This window comes from Lygodium microphyllum, chromosome 4 (genome assembly GCF_053477565.2).
Source record: "Lygodium microphyllum isolate KBCC chromosome 4, Lygodium_microphyllum_v1.1.10, whole genome shotgun sequence".
Classification (NCBI taxonomy): Eukaryota; Viridiplantae; Streptophyta; class Polypodiopsida; order Schizaeales; family Lygodiaceae; genus Lygodium; species Lygodium microphyllum.
Genome location: NC_141138.1, coordinates 175,026,465 through 175,043,052, shown reverse-complemented (window position 1 = coordinate 175,043,052; position 16,588 = coordinate 175,026,465). Strand labels below are relative to the sequence as shown.

General features: G+C 41.2%; 1 protein-coding gene across 1 annotated transcript; it reads right to left on the bottom strand.

Moving 5' to 3' along the window:
* Positions 1–10,748: 10,748 nt before the first annotated feature.
* On the bottom strand, positions 10,749–16,272 carry LOC148037933 (putative plastidic glucose transporter 2). Its single transcript, XM_087676952.1, has 13 exons — positions 15,903–16,272; positions 15,640–15,751; positions 15,241–15,308; positions 15,036–15,168; positions 14,567–14,666; positions 14,378–14,490; positions 14,181–14,274; positions 12,744–12,897; positions 12,493–12,639; positions 12,088–12,161; positions 11,884–11,972; positions 11,589–11,703; positions 10,749–11,437 (listed from the first exon to the last, which is right to left on the bottom strand). Exons 1-13 carry the CDS (start codon positions 15,985–15,987, stop codon positions 11,198–11,200), a joined length of 1,524 nt encoding a protein of 507 aa, XP_087533078.1. The 5' UTR covers positions 15,988–16,272; the 3' UTR covers positions 10,749–11,197.
* Positions 16,273–16,588: the final 316 nt, after the last annotated feature.

Below are 16,588 nucleotides of genomic sequence, written 5' to 3'. Positions count from 1 at the left end.
CGGCATCTTAATGTTTCTTGCCAGGTGTAGCCATATAACGTGCCACAACCCCAATTGAAAAAGCAATATCTGGACGGGTGGCTATCATGGCATACATAAGACTGCCCACGGCTGATGCATGGGAAATCTTGGCCTAGCCCTTTGCTCATTTGTCTGTGGACAATCGGTCTGTGAAACTTTCACATGAGAAGTAATGCACAACTAATAGGCTTAACATCCTGCATGTGGAAGAGCTCAAGGACTTTATGCACGTACTCCCTCTGTGACAGATAGAGTAGTCCCTGAGATCTATCGCGCGTAATGCACATACCAAGTATATGAGAGGCGTGCCCCAGATCTTTCATCTCAAAGCTCTTCTTGAGCTGAGCCTTAAGAGCATCTAGCTCCTCATGAGTTGTCCCTGCTAGAAGCATGTCATCCACATAGAGTACCAAAATCAGTAAAAAACCATCACGGGCTTTCTTTGTGTACAAGCACGAATCCATAGCATTGCGGCTGTAGCCCTATAACTGCATGAATGCATCAAACTTATGGTACCATTACCTAGGTGTCTGCTTCAAGCCATATAGACTCTTCTTTAGCTTGCACACTAGGTGTTTCCTGCCAAGGAAGAGGAAGAGGAAGAGGATAAAGGGATTTAAAGAAAAAACGAATTTCTAATTTTTTTTAAAAACGACCTAGGGGGTCCGTTGACCTGCGGTCTCGTCATGTCATGACCATGCAGCCCATTGCCTTGCCCATCGCTGGCGTCATGCTGGACCCCGTCACTACCCACTAGCACCCCGCTAGACCCTGTCGACACACAATGGCCTTCCTGATGGTCTTGGTGTGCACCTATAGCCCACATCACCCGTCGCCTGCTCCCCCCGTTGACCTGCCACTAGCTGCCGGACTGTCTTGGTCACCATCCGCCTGTTGACGTTTGTTGACTGGCGCCCAGGTTGTCCTGGTCATTGTTTGTCTGCTCATGTCTAGCTGGGAAAGCTTTGTGAAGTGAGCACAGAACCGTCAGCTCTGATACCAGTTGTTGGATCTAGAGGGTCACAGTAGAGAGAGAGAGAGGGAGGTCAAGCTAGAGTGAGCTTGAGAGTGTGACGGCTGGAGAGAGTGTGAGCAGAGTGAAAGTACAAGATGATAAGAGTGTACCAACAATGTGTTGGTACACAAAGAATAGAATATATTTATACTTAGGACACGTAACGGGTGTGTTCACATGTACAATGTGCGTGTACTATATACATGGAGGTTACCGGACCTTTATATCCCAACACAAGTAAGCAATTACATACTCAATTGACAGAGTATTGTAGCTTGTTGGAGATACTCGAAGTACATCAATTGATTGACAACTTAAGGGCAAGGGAAAAAGCTACTTATGAAGGACCGAATCCTCCAAAAGATGGTGATATTGGAGGAAACACCATTGCACCAATTGATGGTGAAGGTGCAAAGCATCTGATTGTTGCTGAGAAGCTTCCTAGAAGGAAGAAGGACTCTCGGGTCAAGAAGAGTAAAACGACCTCACCTCAAGTGAGGTGGATAAGGAGGGAGTCATCTCCCTCAGCAAACCAACTACTCCCCTGATTACTCAAGTTCCTCCTCCTCCTCAACAACTTCTAGTTCCTACTCTCTGGGTTCTAAGTCTCGTGTAATCCGCAAACGGACAAAGAGGGACCATAAGAGGAGCAAGTTTAAGTAGACTAAGACTTTCAAGTCTGGGGATAAGGACATAAAGTTTGACTCTTACTCTGGTAAGAGAGATCCTGCTAAGGCGTTAACCTTTGTCAGGAAATTTGAAGTTGCTTTTTCTGATGATAATTTCTCAAAAAAGTCGAAGCTCAGGCATGTAAGCATGCACTTGAAAGACATTGCCAGCAATTGGTGGTTGACTCTCATTTTGGAGGGAAGGAAACCTACGACTTGGAAAAAGTTCAAGAAGAAGTATTATGCTCAGTTTTTGCCTCTTGGTTTTGAGAATGATATCAAGGAGTGGGATTGGCTAAGCGAGAAAGAGCATGAGAAGGTCACTAGTTATGTGGACAAGTATTGGTCTACTCTTCTCAAGGTTATTCCTTTCATGGAGATTAGTGATGAAGAGAAGAAAAGGAAGTTTGAAGCTGGCCTACTTCCTCATTTACACAGAACCATGAAGATGTATCCACATGAAACCTTATCTTGCCTGATGGAGTCTGCCATCATAGTTGAAAGTTTGCATACACCTAGTGCATCTCGAAAGTTGGAGATGAGTTCTTATAGAGCAAACAAGAGCAGCTCTATGATCAACCAAGAGACATGACTAATCAAAGAAGACCTACCTCTATCCATGACCAATATTCAAAGTTAGAGGGTAACAAGAAGAAGTGCAAGTATCTCTCACCCTCTGAAATACAAAAGTACAAAGAGGAAAGAAGGTGCTTTCTTTGTGGTGAGTTAGGGCATATGAAGCCTGATTGTCCTCACAAAAGGAAGGAAGCAAATGAGCTTAAAGATCCTCCTCCACCATCCTCAAATTCTATTCCGAATGTGTAAGCTAACACTCATTCAAATGAGAAGAAGAGACAACTCTTAAGGGTTAGGGGACACTCAACAATCAACAAGTTTTGATACTCTTTGATCTAGGGTCCACAGATAATTTTGTGTCAGCAGATACTGGTGAAAGGCTACAAATTCCACCAATTGGATCAGGTTCGGCATTTGAAGGACTTACAACCAATTCTACTCCTATCTAGGGAAAGTTGAATCTTAGAATTAGGGATTACTGTGACCAAGAATCTTTTCTGCTTGCACCCATTGGTAACTATGATGTTATGTAAGGTATGCCTTGGCATTACAATTACAAGATTAGACCTCTTTCCAATTTTGTTAAGAAGACCCTTGCATTTCAATTCAAGGGTCAGAACATAGTATGCATTGTTGATGCAGGAGATTGGCCTATGCCAATGGTTAGTCATATTAGCATTTCTAAAAAATGAAGAAAACTATTTTTGCGTACATGATTTTTGTGAGAGAGTCAAAAGAAGCTAATGATTCAAGGGCACTTGATGCCTCTAATGAACACACAATACCAACTAATGCTTCTAAGTCTTAAACTTTAAAAGAACCCCTCTCTTTAATTGATCAAGCCAGACATGATTTTGTTAAAAAATATGAAGATTATTTTAGTGATTCACTCCGAGGAGAGTTACTTTCTAAGTGTCCATAAGATCACACAATTGATCTTATCCCAGGCAGTTCACCACCTGACCAACCGCCCTTACCGAGTATGTGCAAGTTAGCAAGAGGAGATTCTAAAATAAGTAAACGAACTATTGGACAAAGGGTTAGTTCAACCTACCTCTTCTCCATACTGCTCTCCAGCCTTACTTGTTCAAAAGAAAGACGATTCTTTCCGTATGTGCATAGATTACAGATCTTTGAACAAGATTACAATCAAGAATTGTTTTCCTATCCCAAGGATAGATGATATCTTGGATAAAATGCAAGGGGCTAGTATCTTTAGTAGCATTGATCTCAAGAGTGGCTATCACCATATACAGATAGCACCTAAAGATGTTCATAAGAGAGCTTTTCATAAAACATTTGGACTATACGAGTTCTTAGTCATGCCATGTGGTTTGACTAATGCACCCGCCACATTCAATCAAATGATGGAGAGAATTTTCAGACCTCGCTCAAAGTTCACAGGTGTTTTCTTTGATGACATTCTAATATTTTCACGGTTTGAAGAGGAGCATAGAAAACATCTATCTATTGTTTTTCAAGAGCTTTGCAAGCATAGACTGCATGCCAATGCTAAGAAGAGTGGAATTTTCCTTTTGGAAATTCATTACTTGGGCCATATTGTTTCTCACAAACTAGTGAGAATGGATCCTGAGAAGATTCGAGCCATTGTTGATTGGCCTACACCTACTTCTGTACATGAAGTTAGAAGTTTCTTGGGCCTATGTTCATACTATAGGAGGTTCATACGAGGTTTTGCATATCTTGCATCTCCTCTACATGACCTTACTAAGAAGCGAATGCCTTTTCGCTGGGGATCAAGGCAACTACAAGCCTTTGAAAGAATTAAGTTTCTTGTGACTTAAGAACCAGTTCTCATTGCTTCAGATCTTCAAAAACTTTTGAAGTTCATTGTGATGCTTCTAGGGATTGCATTGGAGCTGCGCTTAACCAAGAGCATCTTGCAGTAGCATTTGAGAGCCGACGCCTCAAGGATCATGAGCTACATGCTCCAATATATGAGAAAGAGCTTATGGCGGTCGTACATGCTCTTCAAGTATGGAAAAACTATTCACTTAGTGCAGATTTTGTTATTAAAACAGATCACCAAAGTCTAAGATACTTCCTCACTCAGAAGAAGCTCTTAGAGAAACAGATGCACTAGGTAAATTTCTTATCTATGTTTCGTTTTCAAATCCTTCACATATTTGGAACTAAGTATGTGGTAGCAGATGCTCTATCATGGCGACCTCGAGTGAATGCAATCACAACTGTTTACCATAACGAGTTCATGGATTTATCCAAAATGTATACAATTGATTTTGAATTCTCAACCATATGGGATCAGCTTAACTTAGGTCAGTCAATTATACCTTACTCAATTCGAGTTGGTTATTTGTATCATCATCAAGAAATTTGTATAGCATTACCATTGCGACACAAGGTAATGGATGAAGCACAAGCATCTCCATATGATGGACATAGGGGTATTCTACCCACTAGTCAAGTGTTGGAAAGATATTTCTTTTGGCCCACTCTTAGAGATGACATTGAAAGATATGTCCATGAGTGCAAGATATGCCAAAAAGTAAAGTATAACAGGCATAAACCACCTGATCTACTGAAGCCATTACCTATTCCCAATGAGACTTGGAAAAGTAAAGCCATGGACTTTATCATGGAGCTTCCTCGCACACAAGTAGGCAACGATGCAATCTGGACTATCATTGATAGGTTCAGTAAGCAAGCTCACTTTATACCTGTGCGAAAGACAATCAAAGCTGATGATTATATGGCTAAGCTATTCATTGCTCATTTTTTCAACCATCATGGCATGCCTAAGTCTAGTATAAGTTATCGAGATCCCCACATGACTAGCCTCTTTTGGCAAGCTCTCTTCGAGAACCTCGGGACTCGATTAAAGTTTTCATCCTCTTATCATCCTCAAACGGATGGGCAGAGTGAAAGTGCTAATTCTACTCTTCTAGGCCTTTTGAAATCCTATGTCTCTAATAATCAAAGAGAATGAGAAAAGTATTTGCCTTTAGTAGAGTTTGCATACAATAACACGGTGCACTCTAGTACTGGTAAGGCACCCTTTGAGATCATCTATGGCAAGCCTCATTTACCACCCATTCTTCTTATGAAGGATAAGATCTTTGTAGCAGATGAGTTTGTTACTGACATTGATATAACTTTCACTCAAGTATAAGCAGACATTGAAAAGATATGTCCATGAGTGCAAGATATGCCAAAAAGTAAAGTACAACAGGCATAAACCACCTGGTCTACTAAAGCCATTACCTATTCCCAATGAGACTTGGAAAAGTATAGCCATGGACTTTATCATGGAGCTTCCTCACACACAAGCAGGCAATAATGCAATCTAGACTATCATTGATAGGTTTAGTAAGCAAGCTCACTTTATACCTGTGCGAAAGACAATCAAAGCCGACGATCATATGGCTAAGCTATTCATTGCTCATTTTTTCAACCATCATGGCATGCCTAAGTCCAGTATAAGTGATCGAGATCCCCACATGACTAGCCTCTTTTGGCAAGCTCTCTTCGAGAACCTCAGGACTCGATTAAAGTTTTCATCCTCTTATCATCCTCAAATGGATGGGCAGAGTGAAAGTGCTAATTCTACTCTTCTAGACCTTTTGAAATCCTATGTCTCTGATAATCAAAGAGAATGGGAAAAGTATTTGCCTTTAGTAGAGTTTGCATACAATAGCACTGTGCACTCTAGTACTGGTAAGGCACCCTTTGAGATCATCTATGGTAAGCCTCATTTACCACCCATTCTTCTTACGAAGGATAAGATCTTTGCAGCAGATGAGTTTGTTAGTGACATTGATAAAACTTTCACTCAAGTAAAAGTTGTTATCCAAAGGACACAAGAGAAGCATAAACGCGAAGCTGATAAGCATGGTTGTAAGTTAGATCTCAAGTTGGGACAGTATGTTCTTCTTAAGTTTGAGAAGGCTCGCTTGAATAAGCAGAAAGGCCAAAAGGGTAAAGTGGTCAAGCTTTCTAATCGCTATTATAGCCCTTTTGAAGATCACAGATAAGATAAATGATGTGACTTTTTTGTTTGGATCTACCAAGTCATTGGAATATTTATAATGCTTTCGATATAAGTTTGCTATGTCCCTATATTGGAGAACCTCCAATGGAACCAATCAAGGAAGATTTACCTGACATAGAAGAAACAGAAGAGTTCCTTGTGCTTGAAAGAATTTTACACTATCAAGACAATACTCTAAGGTCAGGTAAGGTATTATGGAAGTATCTGGTTAAGTCTAAGAAATATCTCCCATGGGACGCTCGGTTTATGACTGAGAGAGAACTTCAAGACTTTCCAGATCTTCTTAAGGACTATGTATCCCCTCTATAGTTGAGGTCAACTGTTTAGAAGCCAGAGGGATGTCACTAAATTGATTGCTTATTACGTATTCTCTATTTAATAAATTTATGTCAATAAATTAATGAATCACTTTTCATTAAGTGTTGATGATGATCTAGCATGGCCATGAGACCATTTAGAGACTAGTATTCCTAGTGCATCACTTAATGGGGTGATCAGAGCATTGTGACAGGGATATCTGGTAGAGGCAGTACAAGTTATGAAGGGGGAAAGAAGTGTCTGCCAAGTGTAAGAGTGTACATAAGAACCAAGGAGTTACACATAAATGAAGATGGATTGAGTTCTAAGAAAAGGAAGTGCATTAGCATTATGTATATGTATTTATGTGTGCATCCGGGGACGCCTGGGAACGTTTACTTGTGTGTAATGAGCATTGCATTCATTTGGGGTCGTCCTCTGCCTTACAAGTCAAGGTTTAAGGTCTTTTCTTTCATTAAGATAGACGAGAGAGATAATTCTCTCACTAAGAAAGACAAGAGACGCGATCCTCTGAAAGTGAGGAGAGAAGCAATTTTCTCTTTCTAAGGTCTAAAATGACACAAGCTTTTGTGTGGAATTCAATCTTAAGGTTGAGGCCCAAGGAAATCTAATGAACTCTCCTTATCTATGGCTCAAGGTGGTTGTATGGACCACAAGCTAAGAGTATTGTTTAAAAAGCTATTTTTCTTAAAATAGACATGGTGAATCCATTTTTAAAATATCTCGCGATAGAAAGACGATCTCTTAAAACGGCCTAAGTAAGTCATCGAAAACAACGAGATCTACAACTTTCGTGTTGGACATTTTTTCATCCAAGCAACGCACATAGAGATATCTCGAAATTGGTGACGCAAAGTAGGTCCTAGAATAGCCACATCTTGCATGAAGATCGACCTGTCCAATCTTGGCACTCAAGTCTCTCTCCAAGAAGAGAAGCTCTTGAAAACCTATAAAAGAGGAGGCTCTCCTTGGGTGTGGGGGAGGTGAAGGAAGCATCACTTTGCATGCATCCAAGAGGAGAAGAGAAGGTGCAAGTGTTGCGGAAGCTCTGCTGAAATCAAGTTCCAAGAGGAGAAGAGAAGGTGCAAGTGTTGCGAAAGCTCTACTGAAATCAAGCTCCAAGAGGAGAGCCCTACACATATTGTGTAGGACAAAAGGAGATTCAAGAAGGATCAAAATGTGCCAACTTCCAAGTTGTGTAAGTGTTAGCTAGTTGTATACCGTCCAAGGAACCGTGATCTTGTTTCCAAGATCTACAGGTAAGAATTGGTTTATGTGTAACGGAGGAGCTTGCTCCTTGTCAATAATATAACTCCACAAGGGGGGGGGACTAGCCCATCTTCCAGTCCCTAGTGTGTTGTCAATCTCTCTCTCTCTCTCTCTCTCTCTCTCTCTCTATATATATATATATATATACATACATACATACATACATACATACATACATACATACATACATACACATCTTTCTTTTCTCTCATATGTTCTCTCTCTGCACCAGCATAATATTCATCATATATATTTTAAGTATATAAGAAAGTCGAGTGTATATCTTGGATCTTATAACTCTATCAAGCATGCAAGCAAGCAAACTGGAAGCTCCCTTCACCTTTGAGGAGTTCAACTTTGCCCTTGCCTCCATGAAGGATGGGAAGTCATTAGGCATAGATAGATTATCAATGGAGCTTTACAAGTGTTACTAGGAGCATTGTGGGAGGGATTACATTGCTATAGCCAATCAGTGGTGTAAGGAGGGCATATTGCAGAAGTCAATATGGGCCTCATGAAAATGATTCCCAAAGGCATAGAGGTCGAAGCCCATTCAATGGCGTCCACTCACAATGCTAAACCTCTCTTGTAAGATCCTTGCCAAGGCAATTGCTCTTAGGATAAAGGGCATTTTAGTTGATGCATTACAACCATGTTAGTATGACTTCCTCTTCAAGTGGCAAATTAATGATGCAATCTGGAACCTAATGATGGCCATTGATTGGGCACTGGTAATTAACCAAAAGATTATCCTTATCAACATGGATTTCAATAAGGCTGATGACCATATTAGGTGGGATTTTATAATCACTTCTCTCTAAGCGATGGGATAGCAAGGGCTTCCTTCACTTAATTAAGAATTTGTTCTCCAATGTAGCCGTACAAATAAGTATAAATGGAAAACTAACTAAGCACACCCAACCCCCCCCCCCTTTGTAGATCAATGAGGTAAGGTTGCAAGGGGGAAACCCTACCTCATTGATCTACAAACCTTGCAACCCTCATCTTTGCTATTGTCACAGATCCTTTGCTACATAAGTTGGATTGGCTGGTGCAACAGTAGACTCTAAATCCCTTAAAGCTTCTTGAGGGTTTTTTCATAGCACAATTCTTTGTCAACGACAACTCGAATATGGTCTAAGAAAAGAAAAACTAGGTGGATGCTTTGTTGTAGACATATGAGGATTAGTGAGAGCTATCAGGCTCCCTCATTAGCAAGTTGAGCTGCCCTATGTGGGCTCAAATATTTTGCCTGACTGGTTGGAACACTGTGTTCAAGGTTTTCGTTACTTGGGATGACCGATGGGAATTGCCCTCACACAAGTGCAAAAGTTTCAATGCTTCTCTCAAAAGGCACTGATCAGAGCCAACACATGGGCCCAAGGCTCCTACTCCTTTATTGGTAGACTAGTGAACCTAAGCTCGATGCTAGTTGTAGGTTATTCTATTTTGATGGAGCATTTCTTGTGTCCTATGGCATCAACATTCATTTTTTCTCTCTTTATGGCAACATGCCCTTGATAAAGCTCCAAAATGACATAGGGTTTGTTAAATTTCTTGTAGAAGAGGCTACAAGCAAGTTATATATTTGGTATACTTTGTTGTAATTATAAGTTCCCTCTCTCTCTCTCTCTCTCTCTCTCTCTCTCTCTCTCTCTCTCTCTTGTGTACTAGTTTTTGTTCATTATGTATCTTCAATATGTGAATTCAAGTGCTATATAAGGTGCATTTAGGTCTCCCCCAAAGCCCTAGGGTGGTTCATGTGGTTAAAACAACAAAATATGATACTTATGTGAGGAGTTTTTATGGCCAAGAACACTTTTGTCATGAAAAGCATAAGGTGTGAATCATACTCCATTTGCATGATGCCATGCTTGTTAGACACAATGCACGTCCTTGGGGTTTGTTCTTTCTAGAGTTGCCACTCCATTTCCATAATGTCGTGCTTTGTGAGACACAATGTCTTTTTTCTCCCCCTAGAGTTTAATATACTTCCCAACTCTTCTAAAGTTTATGGTGCACAACTCTTTGCGATCATTTGTTATCTCAATAATAAAGGTGTCGAGCTTGTGTTAATTTGTTAGAGAGAATCCAATCCATAACGACCAATGTCACATGTTAGATATCTACATTTACGTTAAGCACATGCATATATAAATATATATATATATATATATATGAAGCAAGTACTCTTAACTTTCAAAATTTTCAATATTACAATCTAAACTCACTTAAATTGTTTCTAAAAACGAGTTAGTACTGAACTTTACTACCCATTGTTGTAGCTTTCTAATGAGAATAAATAGTTGACCATTTACCCTTCAATAAGCTCCATACTCCCTTGACCTTCAAAGAGAGGTGTGATTTCCAACTCACAAAAAATTATGAGAGGAGCCACATTGATCATAGATAAGCCACACTAGGTATAGTGCTTCATTAAAAGATGAAGGATAAAGAAAAACCAACAAAGGTGCTATGAAAGGCTATGTCATACCACATTTTTTGACATCAAACCTAAGGTGCCAATATAAGACCTTATTGAAGTGCTAAAAAGAAACAATAATAAATGTTGTATTATAAAGACTCATTTAGTGGTACTGAACTTGGTACTCCATGTATAGGGTTTTGAAGCTACAACTTGGTACTCTATATATAGGGCATCAAAGTTGTTTAGTTAGAAATTATTAGAGTAAACCTTTGGCCTCTCTCAACGTTGGTTTCTTTGTGCCTCTTGCCACCCATTACTCTTGTAGATGCTCGCAAAGCACTATTGGAAAGTTTGTGATGACTGGGAGAGCATAGTGTGTGACACATAAAACCAAAGTATGATACTTATGTGTGAACCCTGCTGCATGATGTGTTTCTTAGGATGCAAAGTGCCCTAATTATTAGTGACACTAGTACAAAGCACTTGAAAGAATTGAGCACAAAGTGCCCAATAGATTATTAATAATAGTGGATAGGATGAATGGAAATAACCCTCTGGTGTACAGTCGAGCAGGGTTAAAATGGTCCAGCTTTCTATAAGTACATATTTGTATATGGTTACTTGGAAATCACCAGTTTAGGCATTTCCCAATAGCATCCTCTCTCAGAGATCTGTGCCCCATTGTCAGGGTTGCTCTCTCTCTGTGGAGACATCTTCCAACCCCCAAGCCAATACAATCAGTATAGAACATTGTGGTATCCTAATCAAATGAATTACTGATCCCTGTTGAAATAATTATCTCAGGGTGTGAATTAAAGTGCACAGCTGCTTCAGGCACAATGCCAGGGGCCCAGGCCTATATAGGGGCTCCTTCATACAATGATAAGCTTTGAGATATTTGCCATGGAGGGATCTAGCTTGCCACAACGTTGGAAGTCATTCAATAACAGGGCTTCAATCTCCTCCAGTGTCTTGCCCATTGTTTCCATAACAAACTTTTTCACAAAAATAACTCCAAGAAGACAAATAGTTGCAAAGGAGGTATATAGAAATGGAGCTCCGAGTGTTTTAAGAAGAGGGAGAAACATCAAGCCAACCAAGAAACTCGCCATCTGCAAAGAAGAAAAAAGCACTTGATTTGATGAAGTTCTACATACAAGGTCGAACTAGTGCCATGCTGATAAAATCCATACAGGAGTAGAGCATGAAGGTGGCAAGAAAGATGGTGGTGACTGACACTTGACCTACACGTGAGAGTCTTACCCAATGCACACTCATTGAGACCGCCATTGCCTTGGCACGGATCCGGTTGGGGAAGATTTCTGGCAACAATGCCAGTGGTACAGGCCCCACTCCAATGGCAAACATAAGAACATAGCTGCAAAATCAACCACCAAGTTTTAGCCAACTCCATGGAGTTCCTTTTTCGTTTCTGCATAAATTGGGTCACAAATCCAACTGGTTACTGCATAGATAATGGCTAATGGTGTAAGCTAATCAACGGTTCGCATCTGTATGTAAGATTCTGGAATCATTACAAATACAGACTGCTACTTACAAGAGAGTTCCACTCAGGGAAATGTAACTTTCTGCGTGGGAGAAAAATGGGATAGCCCCTCCCATGGCCTGGATAGCCATACCTAAAGACTGCAAATCATCAAAACAAAAGTAGATGAATTTAACATCCCGTCGAAGAACCATATTTGCAAGCGACTCCACGAAATTCTGGTAGAGAATAAACGACATTCTTGCTGTAACTTACCATGCCAAAAAAGCTCCACATCAACAGAGTCTTCCTTCCTAGTGAATCCATGAGGCAAGCTGCAAGGCAAGAGGCTACAAGAGCCAAATTCCACACTTAATCATCGTTGTTGCTTATGAAGAATGGATCAGTAGCTCACAACACGATTGTTCAGTAGGCATACATATATAAATACATATGTTCTACGCTGATGCAAGATCTCTCATGATATGTTCAACGATCTTGAAAGCTAAATCAACACGATGCGTAATGCATACATCAAGACATCCCTGCGAGGGAGATTTGTATGATGCGAAAATGTTATCTATGGTTTTTGGATAAAGGCACAAAAGCCTTATCATATTGTGTTCATTCATGTGTGTGTGTGTGTGTGTGTGTGTGTGTGTGTGAAGATGATATTCTTACCAAAAAGATTGACAAAGCCCACACAAACACTAGCCACCAGTTCTGAGGTCACTCCAGCATCTCTAAAGAATGTCGATGAGAAGTAAAAAACTGCATTTATCCCTGCAAACTGCTGGAATGCAAAGACCGCAGCTCCAGTAAACACAACTGCAAAGAGAGGAAGATGCCACGTCTTGTAGGTGGGATGCTCACTTTCAAAAGCATGCATAGAGTAGAATAATAAATCCTTGAATACCACAACAACTCATTACCTTTGATGTAGCGTTTGCTGAACAATTCTGAATAAGGAGCCTGTTCAATCTCCTCTTTGGCTTCACAACGGACTATGTCAGCGACAGCCCCTTTCAGATTTGCTGCACCCCATAGCCTTGCGATTGCAATTTCTGCCTCAACCCATTTTGAATGCTACAAGTTGAGATTTGACCCATGATAAGCCATTTGATTCACAAGTGTGACTCATGAACTCGGTTGATATAACGACTGTATTCCTTAACTTTTTAGGGCAGATCCAAACACAATTGAGTAAAAGCTAGAACAAGTTTCAAGGAGAGTATGTAATGTGAGGACGGAAACATAAAGAACTTCTGCAATACTATTATTGAACTCCGATCCTGAGCTACAATAGCATTGTTCTCACATACTGCTGTACGTTTCTCCCTGTATCATTTGTCAACATGTGCATGAGTTGAATGTCCGTTTATTGCACAACACTCTTTCATGGTGGCTGCTGCATGATTCAGTGAGTATGGAGTCCAGCGTTGATCAGAAAATCAGCTTTACATGTGTGTGTTCCAGATGGCTTGAGAAAAAGGTAACTTTGGGCTACAGTGACATCTACTAGGTTGGCTCAAAAGTTTTCTACCAAGAGAGTGAAACAGGTCATCGGAGACACGGTTGCAAGAACCCAAAAACATGGGACTGTTGATCTTCCTGTCCACCTTGCCTAAAAATACGCTAAGCTGTTTGTGAGGCTATTGTCCATAGCAGTTATCATGAAGGTAGCAGATTGTAGGAGTGTCTCTCCTCTGTCATCCTTAATCTGCCTTTCAGTATATAAACGAAGCTTGTCTATTTATCAGCATTGCCCCCAAGGCCATGCTATTCTTACATTCAATTTTAAGACTTTTCTTTATTATTTTTTGCACTTTTATTCCTCTGTTTTTTTTTGGTAGTGTTTGAAGGACCTCAACAGTCAACAGCAGAAACCCACCAGCACACCCTTGATATAAAGAAACTTCCGTATTATGAACTTCAAAGCAGACATTGGTTCTTCACCCAAAGTTTGTCCATACATTCGGTCAACCAAAACTAGGACGGGTATATGGGCATAGCTCTCAGCTCTTCTAGGTAGCACAATGTGGCACAGCCTTCAACTCACACGCTGAACCATAGATAAAATGAGAGTACATAGATCTCACAAATTATCCAACTTGCTCAATGGATTAGTGCAGTACTCAACAATGTGTGAAAAGGATGTCAACATAATTCCTGAATGGCAACTCTTCTTGGCAGCATCGAACGACATGCATGTACTGATGGCTTATTAGAAAGAGGAAGGGCAGGTCAGTTGTACTGGTGAAAAGTTGCTGGATAATGCAACATAAGATATCAACCCCATAAATGGGATAATATAGCATAAGCTCTTTAACCAAAAAGAAGAAGAAGAAAGAAAAGTGATTATCGGGTACCTTGAAAAGCCAGCGGGGGCTTTCTGGGCAGAATTCCAGTCCTAGAGTGAGAAAAGCAGCTGGGACAACAGAAATCCAGAAGCAGATTCGCCACCTTGCATGCATGGGAAACAACTCTTAGTGGATGTACAATCCGCACAAGCAAGCTCGAAACAACATCACTTCAAACTTCTCTAACTTCAAGGATAAGTGATTACCAGCCAGGAATTCTCGCCACAGGAAGCCCAGCCACAAGGGCACTTAAAAGCCCAAGACAGCCAGCGATCTGACACAAAGCTCCAAACGTGCCCCTAACAGCAGCTGGTGAAATCTAGACAGAAATCAGGTTAGATCACAGCACTGGAGCAGCTGCATTTGTAACCAGATTTGTGTGGTCTTTCACTTACTTCAGAAACATAGAGGGCTGTTGCAGGTGCTCCTACACCAAGCCCTAGTCCCACCATGAAGCGGCCCACAAGCATTAAGTGCAAATTCGGAGCCAGAGCACTGGCGTTGGCAAAACCAGAAGAAAGAGAATCATTTGGGGCAAATAAAACTCCCACTCAGATGTCTTATCAAAGACCTAGCACGTTGTTAATGCTTCATCAACGGCTGCTTGCTTTTGGGAAATGCTTAATCTACTCAGAACGCTTTTTGACAAGCCACATGAGTATCATGCGAGGTTGACCTGACCACACTCTTAACATTAGCTACTGCTATTACTTCAATTGAGCTCTTGCATATATGGATGACCCAATATCTCTTTTGGCATACTCATACATAGTAATACCTTCTGTGCTTCAAAGCTTGCATGCACTCGGCATGCTTAGCAATTCTTGCAGGAAAACATCAAGGGTCCAGACAAAAAAGAAGCACCTTACTGTGCTGCCGATGATGACTGGTACGGTGCTGATTTGTGCAGACCTGCGTCTTCCTATATCGTCTGCAATGGTTCCACTTGAAACACACCCCAACAAAGCCCCAACTAGGCAGACACTTACTACCCATCCTGAAGGAACCAAAACATTTCTCATGAGCATATTCATTGCCTCAACTTAACAGAGTGCCAGAGGGGGATTACCTTGTGCTAGAGGATTATCAGCAAACCCCAGATCTTGGGCCACGAATAAAAGGGCAGCATTCAAAACCCTGCCACAGTCCGAAATGAAATATATGAGACTTGATCAGAACCAAGGAATGGCACACTGGCTCAAACTCCCACCGAGGATTTAAGGAACTCTGATGAAGTCAAAACCACCTCATTCATAACACTCCAGATAAGATAATCCCTCAAACGGGCATTTTGACCACACACCATACTAATTTCATCAGGTGTTTGGCAGCATTTCTCATCCTCAAACAGGCATTTTGACCACCCAGCATGGTAATTTCGTCAGATGTCTGGTAGATGTTATAAATGCTGTGTGGAGCAAGCCATAGAAAATCGAACGTCTTCTCGAAAGAGTTCCTGCTTACTTACCCGGAATGATAGCCAAATAAGATAGCTCCAATTGCTGCAGTGCAGACGTACGGCAAACAGAGCTGCCATGGAGGCGAGAAGTTCTGGATTTCGGGATCTTCGTGGAATTCGACTGCAGTGTCGGAGACACAGAGAGAGAGTGTGTGTGTGTGTGTGTCAATAAAGGGAGAGAATTAAGAGGGAATGCAAAGGAGGACGTAAAAAAAACAAATCGATGATGCAAGGATTTTTATTTATTTATTTGTTTTCGGCGGGGGGGCAACCTGCAGCGGCGATTCGGGAGAGCTCTTCGTCCCCGCAAAGCAGCAATGGCGAGCGCTTGGACAAGTCATCGCAGTCTGCGCTCATCGCTGGGGGCTGTTAGATGTATGTATACACGCTCTCTTGTGCCCTCGCGTTGTTGTGTTTTTGTCGAGCTTCTGGTAACAGGATGTCTGTATGATAATGCTCTCGAGTCTCCCTGTCGTTGAAAGCTGAAACTGATGAGGCGAAAAGAGGCACGAGGATGTGCAAGTCATAAAGACATACATACCCCGAGCGGGCGGAGACGCCGGACTCGCGAGAAGAGGAGAGAGAGAGAGTGTGTGTGTGTGTGTGTGTGAGAGAGAAAGAGAGAGAGAGAGAAGGGAAACGAGAACCTCCTGTCGGAGTTTAAATAAGGTACTAGTTTAACTTCCACAGAGACGCGAGAGAGAGAGAATATATTGCAGCCGAGTCAACCTGTCTATGCAGTCAGGAGAGTTGACAATTCGGCACGCTTCAACTTTCAAGCTTAGAGCTCACGGTCTTCGCCTATTTGTATTTACGAAAGCATTAATCAATCAAAGTATTTATTTAGGGGTTGGATTTGTAGTTCTTCATACATGGGAGTCGACATGATTTGTTATTTACCTACTAAATAGGTGAACTCTCTATTTACTTTTGGACATCCAGGCTCCCCTCAGGACTC

Coding starts and splice junctions, on each gene's coding strand:
- LOC148037933 (XM_087676952.1), bottom strand. CDS start 15,987: ATGAGCGCAGACTGCGATGACTTGTCCAAGCGCTCGCCATTGCTGCTT. Junction 14,275..14,377: donor GTGGCGAGAATTCCTGGCTG/GTAATCACTTAT, acceptor CATGCATGCAAG/GTGGCGAATCTGCTTCTGGA. Junction 12,162..12,492: donor GGGCTTTGTCAATCTTTTTG/GTAAGAATATCA, acceptor TGGCTCTTGTAG/CCTCTTGCCTTGCAGCTTGC.